Below are 4,962 nucleotides of genomic sequence, written 5' to 3' on the forward strand. Positions count from 1 at the left end.
CCAGGATCATATGCAATTTGTTGCTGCTGATCCTCATAAGGTCCCTTTCCTAACAACATATCTAGATTTCTCTGAGGATAACCAGCTGCTGCATTTCGCCTAGCCGTCTCCTTGCAAAATTCCTCATTGGCAACCTTCCATAACAGGTATTGTCCTCCATTTAGCACAGCTTTACACATATTAGCCCAATCTGCTGGCGTCATGTTCAAGTTGTTAATGGATTCGACCATGCTTACAGTGAAGGGTGCTTGAGGACCATAGGTTGTTACAGCCTCTTTTAGCTGCTTCACTGTTTTGAAATTTAAAACTTGGTAAAATCGCTGCCCTCCTGCCTCAAATACAGGGCATGTTAATATTTGAGATCTTGTCTCAGGATCCCAACTATCAACTGCGGGGGTTGGGGACCTCCCAGCATATGGAGGTGGCCTTGTTAGTTGGACACTTACGTCCTCTGGTGATAGAAAGGTGTTAGTAGCAGTCTCCTGTTGTAACTTTCCCCCTGATGGCTTTTTCTGTTTTACACTTTCTTTCTCTGTCTGACTAGCTTGAGAGGCCTTCTCTTTTACTTGAATCTTTTCCTCTGTCTGACTAACTTGAGAGACCTTCTCTTTTACTTGAATCATTATGTCTTCTTCTTCCTCTACCATTGTCTGAACTGAAGGCTTTGGACTAAGCAAACAAGATATGAACGTCCACAATGGCAATGTGCCAACTGGCAGAGTCCCTGGGCTTTTCTTTTCTATTCTTTTTAAATCTTCACCATGATGGTTCCATTGTGATATATTTAACAACTCCTCCTTAAAAAGCCATGGGCTACATTTTTGTATTGTATCAACGTATGCCCTGATTGTTCTTGATTTTACTGAGATGCCTCCTTCCTCTAACAATTTACTTAACACTCTTTCAGTTTGTTTTTTACTAATTTCTGATCCCGTATTTCTACTATAATACAACTCAACAAGATAACGCCTAACAAAACTGAAACTGAGTGAAACAAAATTGGAACAACACAAAATCATTATAATAGTCTCCTGAAATGTCCATCCGTCCTTTCTCCCTATCTGTTCCTCAGATGTGAGCGGTTTTTCTTCCATCTTACACATCTCCAGGGACAGGCAACTTAAAACAAAAGTGAAACAAAATAACAAAAGAAGAATCTTAAAATGGCTACCCATCCTCTCGCCCTGCCCTCAGGGGCGAGCAGTTCACTTACCCTCAGTCGCTCCCCGTGCGAGCCACCAAATGCCGCAGTCTGGCTGGGCACAATCAGGAGCCACTTGTCAAAAGAAACTAACTTTATTTTTAGAACCACACACGCCAAACAAAACAGCCTCTCAGAAAAAATCCTCAGAACCTCAACTGCCACCACCGGCTTTCCACAAGCCTCTCTCTCCCACACAAGCCTCTTTCCACCTCCCACAATCCTCCTGTTCTTGAGGCCGATTGGCTGGGTCACGTGGGCGGAGCCAAAAAAGTCCCCCAATGAGCAGCTCCGTGGTCTGAAAGGGCAGGGAAACAGTCCAATGAGCATCACCGCAGAGGAGCCAATCAGCTAGATGTTGCTGGGGCCGAGGAGCCAATCAGCTAGATGTTGCTGGGGCCACTGTGAGCCAATCATCAGCCGGCAGCTGGAAGTTTGCTGGGGCCCCTTCGGCTGTGGCTCTCAACAGAACCCAGGGGTACTTTACCATTTAGCCACATCTCCCGCCCTTTTTGTTTTCTTCATAAATTGCTGAAGGTCTCACTAAATTGCCAAGGCTGACCTCACACCTGAGATCTTCCTGCCTCACAAGTCACTGGGATTATAGGCGTGCACCACCATGCCTAGCAATGTTCACCATTTTAAAGGCTGCGCAATAACCAACTGCATGATAACTATTTGTTTAATCATTTCTCTACTGCCCTTTATTTTCAGCTAGTTTTTAACCTCTTAAAAACCTTAAACCAGGCTGGAGATATAGCTCAATTGGTAGAGTGCTGGCTTCGAATGCACAAGGCCCTGGGTTCAATCCCCAGCACCACAAAAAAACAAAACAAAAAAAGAAAAACTTAAACTAGGCACAGTGACAGGTGCACCTAACCCCAGATGCTCAGAAAACTGAGGCAGAAACATTGTAAATTCAAGACAAGCTGGGGCAACTTAGTGAGACTCTTGTCTCAAAACTTTTAAAAAGGGCTGGGGATACAGTTCATTAGTAGAGCTTGCCTCGCATGCTCAAGGTCCTAGATTCAATCTTCAGTACTATGTGCGAGCGTTCTTTCTCACTCTCTCTCAAATGAAAATACATGTGGTTAAGTCTTTATACATCCTAAATTTTCTTAAATTTCTAGAAATTGAATCCTGGGTCAGTGATATTTTATTCACTTAGGTTTCTTGACCTTTTGACTAAGGTCAAGTGTAGTATCTGTTTTTAATCCATTTAATATCTAATATGCCCTCTATCCAAATATAAGTGCCTTATACTCACTGCCCACTTACCTACATTCCTCATCTCTATCCACTTTTAAGGTTTCTCTTTGTTTCTTAAATAATATTTTTGTAAAATTAAAAAAGAATACAATAGGGGCTGGGGTTGTGGCTCAGAGGTAGAGTGCTCACCTACCAATCGTGAGGCACCAAGTTCAATCCTCAGCACCATATAAAAATAAAAATATTTTTAAAAAGATTACAATATATGCAAAAGCACAATCCTTAATACTTAAATTTTAATCTCTATTTTCTTGGGAAAATAAGTCCTCAATGTCATATTCTGATGTTCTCTCAAGAACTGCTTACAGGGCTGGGGTTGAGGCTCACTGGTAGAGCACTTGCTTGCCTAGCATGCGTCAGGCACTGGGTTTCATCCACAACACCACACAAAAATAAACTGACAAATAAAGGTATTGTGTCCATCTACAACTAAAATTATTTTTAAAAATTTTTAAAAATTGCTTTACACTACACAAGCTTTAAATTTAAAGAGAACAATTTGTGGAGCGGAGGGTACTGGGTTTAAACTCAGAGAATAAACCCAATCCTTTTTTTTTGAGAAATGGTCTAAGTTGCTGAGGCTGGCCTTGAACTTGTCTAAGTCCTCTGGATTACAGGCATCTGCCACCATCCCCAACAAGAACAAAATTTCAATTTATAGTTTCACAAAAAAATCTCAATGTAATAGTTACAAGATAAATGCTATGTTTAAAAGTTAGAAATGACTTCAAATTAGTCAAAATTCAGCCTTTCCTGAACCACAGGCAAAAACAGAAACTATAAAATTGAGAACGAATTTTGTGTCAATCTGTTGAGAGTCAAAAAACTGGAAAGAAATTTAATAAATGTCCTCATCCTCGCTGGTAGTACTTAAAACACATTCCGTGAGAATGTGTTATAAGACTGTTTCTTTAACACTAACACGCCCCCTTTCCCCTAGAAACTTACTTCCTAAAGCAACAGAATTCCTGAAAAATAAACGTAGTCACTATTCACAAGGGCAAGCAGGACTATGAACAGGCACCAGGCCCGCCCCGGACTCAGAGTGTCTGCCCCTTCGCCAGTCCCGGATCAACCAAGTTATGTGAAGTGACTAACTCGTGACAGCTTCGGGCGCTGGACCGCGGCCACACAGCCACCACTTTCAGGTCCCACCGCTCCAGCAAGTGCGCCTGGCCTGGATGGCTCAACACCCTGCCTTCACCGCTGCACCAGGGATTGCATTTAGGAGATTAAAATGACCGAAAGGAGTTCTGCGGGATCCTGGCCTTTCCAAACTCAATCTCAGGTCGGGATGGGAGAGAGGTCCTCAGAGATCAGAGATCACAGGGGACCTGGGTTTTCGCACTCCGCCCTCACCCTAGGTTGGGGTCTCAGATGTGGGGGAAGCCCCCAACAGGCGTCAAAAATCATGCAAGGTCCGACACCTTCGCCTTCATCCTCAGGTCAGAGTCAGGTGTTAGGCGAAAACTCTTGAAATGTCACATGGGTTCGGCCACCCCATCCCTGGACAGAGTTTTGGAATAGGAATTGGAGGAATCCGGGTCAGGAGTCCCGGAGAACCTAGACAGCCCTCCAGGACAGACCTCATTCTGGGTCCAGGAAATTGGTAAGAGTCCTCGGGTTAGAGGTCAAAGGTCACGGAGGAACTCCCTCCTCCTTTCAGACCCGGCTGATATCAAGGGGTGTCGGGCCCTTTGTACCTGAACAGGAGCCAGCGCCTGCTGGAGCTGCTGCTGCTCCTCGCTTATCTTTTGCTTCAGTTTCTTGAACATGGCGCAACGTGGGGTCCTGAGTGTGAATGAGACCTGAGGGGCGAGAGCCCAGGGAGTCCCGGCCGCAGCGGCGACGCAGCTTCTCTATACCAGGGGCCGTGGGGGCCGGGCCTCGCCGCCTCCTCCTTGAGCTCGCGAGCGAAGCGAGACACTTGTCCAGCGGGTGTCGGCGTCGCCGCCGCCGCGTCTCTTCCTTCCAGGTGCCACTGGCTGGTCTCGGCCCCCCATCCAGCCCGGGCGGCGGCGGCGGCGGCGACAACGGCAGCAGGTGAACGGTGCTCTAAGGGCGCCTGCGCGGCCTACGTGGAGCTCACGGAGGGAGCCCTACGGAGCGCCACAGAGGACAAGCACAGAGGCAGCGCCAGCACATGCGCGCTCGCGCCGTCGCGCCCTTACCCGATCGTGAAGAAACACGCAGGGTTCGCGGTGGCCTGGGCAGTGCGTGTAAAAGGTTCGCCAGGCTGTCCAGAGCCCCGGGGAGGGCTGATCTGAGCGCTGCGCTGATGCTCAGCTGGGCCTCGGCTCTGTGGAGTTGGGTGGGGAGAGCTCTGCTTCAACTGAACGCAGAGGAGAGATAGACCCCAGGGAAGAAGGTGAAGAGTGAGAGCGTCCAGGGAATCTGACGTGGGCCCTGAAGGATTAGTGTATCAGTATCTATCGTTAGAATTTTGGAAGTTTTTTTTTTTTAGTTGTTGTTGTTGTTTTGCTGGGGGGGGG

At 46.8% G+C, this 4,962-nt stretch overlaps 1 protein-coding gene across 7 annotated transcripts in view; it reads right to left on the reverse strand.

Moving 5' to 3' along the window:
• Golga4 (golgin A4) overlaps positions 1–4,544 on the reverse strand; it is a 99,228-nt gene extending 94,684 nt beyond the window's left edge. For 4 of the 7 annotated variants that reach the window (XM_048794920.1, XM_048794921.1, XM_015489495.2 and 1 more), the window contains exon 1: positions 4,174–4,544. In XM_048794920.1, coding sequence (XP_048650877.1) covers positions 4,174–4,245 — 72 coding nt within the window. In that variant the 5' untranslated portion in view covers positions 4,246–4,544. The remainder of the gene's footprint in view (positions 1–4,173) is intronic. The other 3 variants (XM_015489498.2, XM_015489497.2, XM_015489496.2) reach the window with 1 other exon arrangement.
• Positions 4,545–4,962: the final 418 nt, after the last annotated feature.

This window comes from Marmota marmota, unplaced genomic scaffold (assembly GCF_001458135.2).
Source record: "Marmota marmota marmota unplaced genomic scaffold, marMar, whole genome shotgun sequence".
Lineage (NCBI taxonomy): Eukaryota > Metazoa > Chordata > Mammalia > Rodentia > Sciuridae > Marmota > Marmota marmota.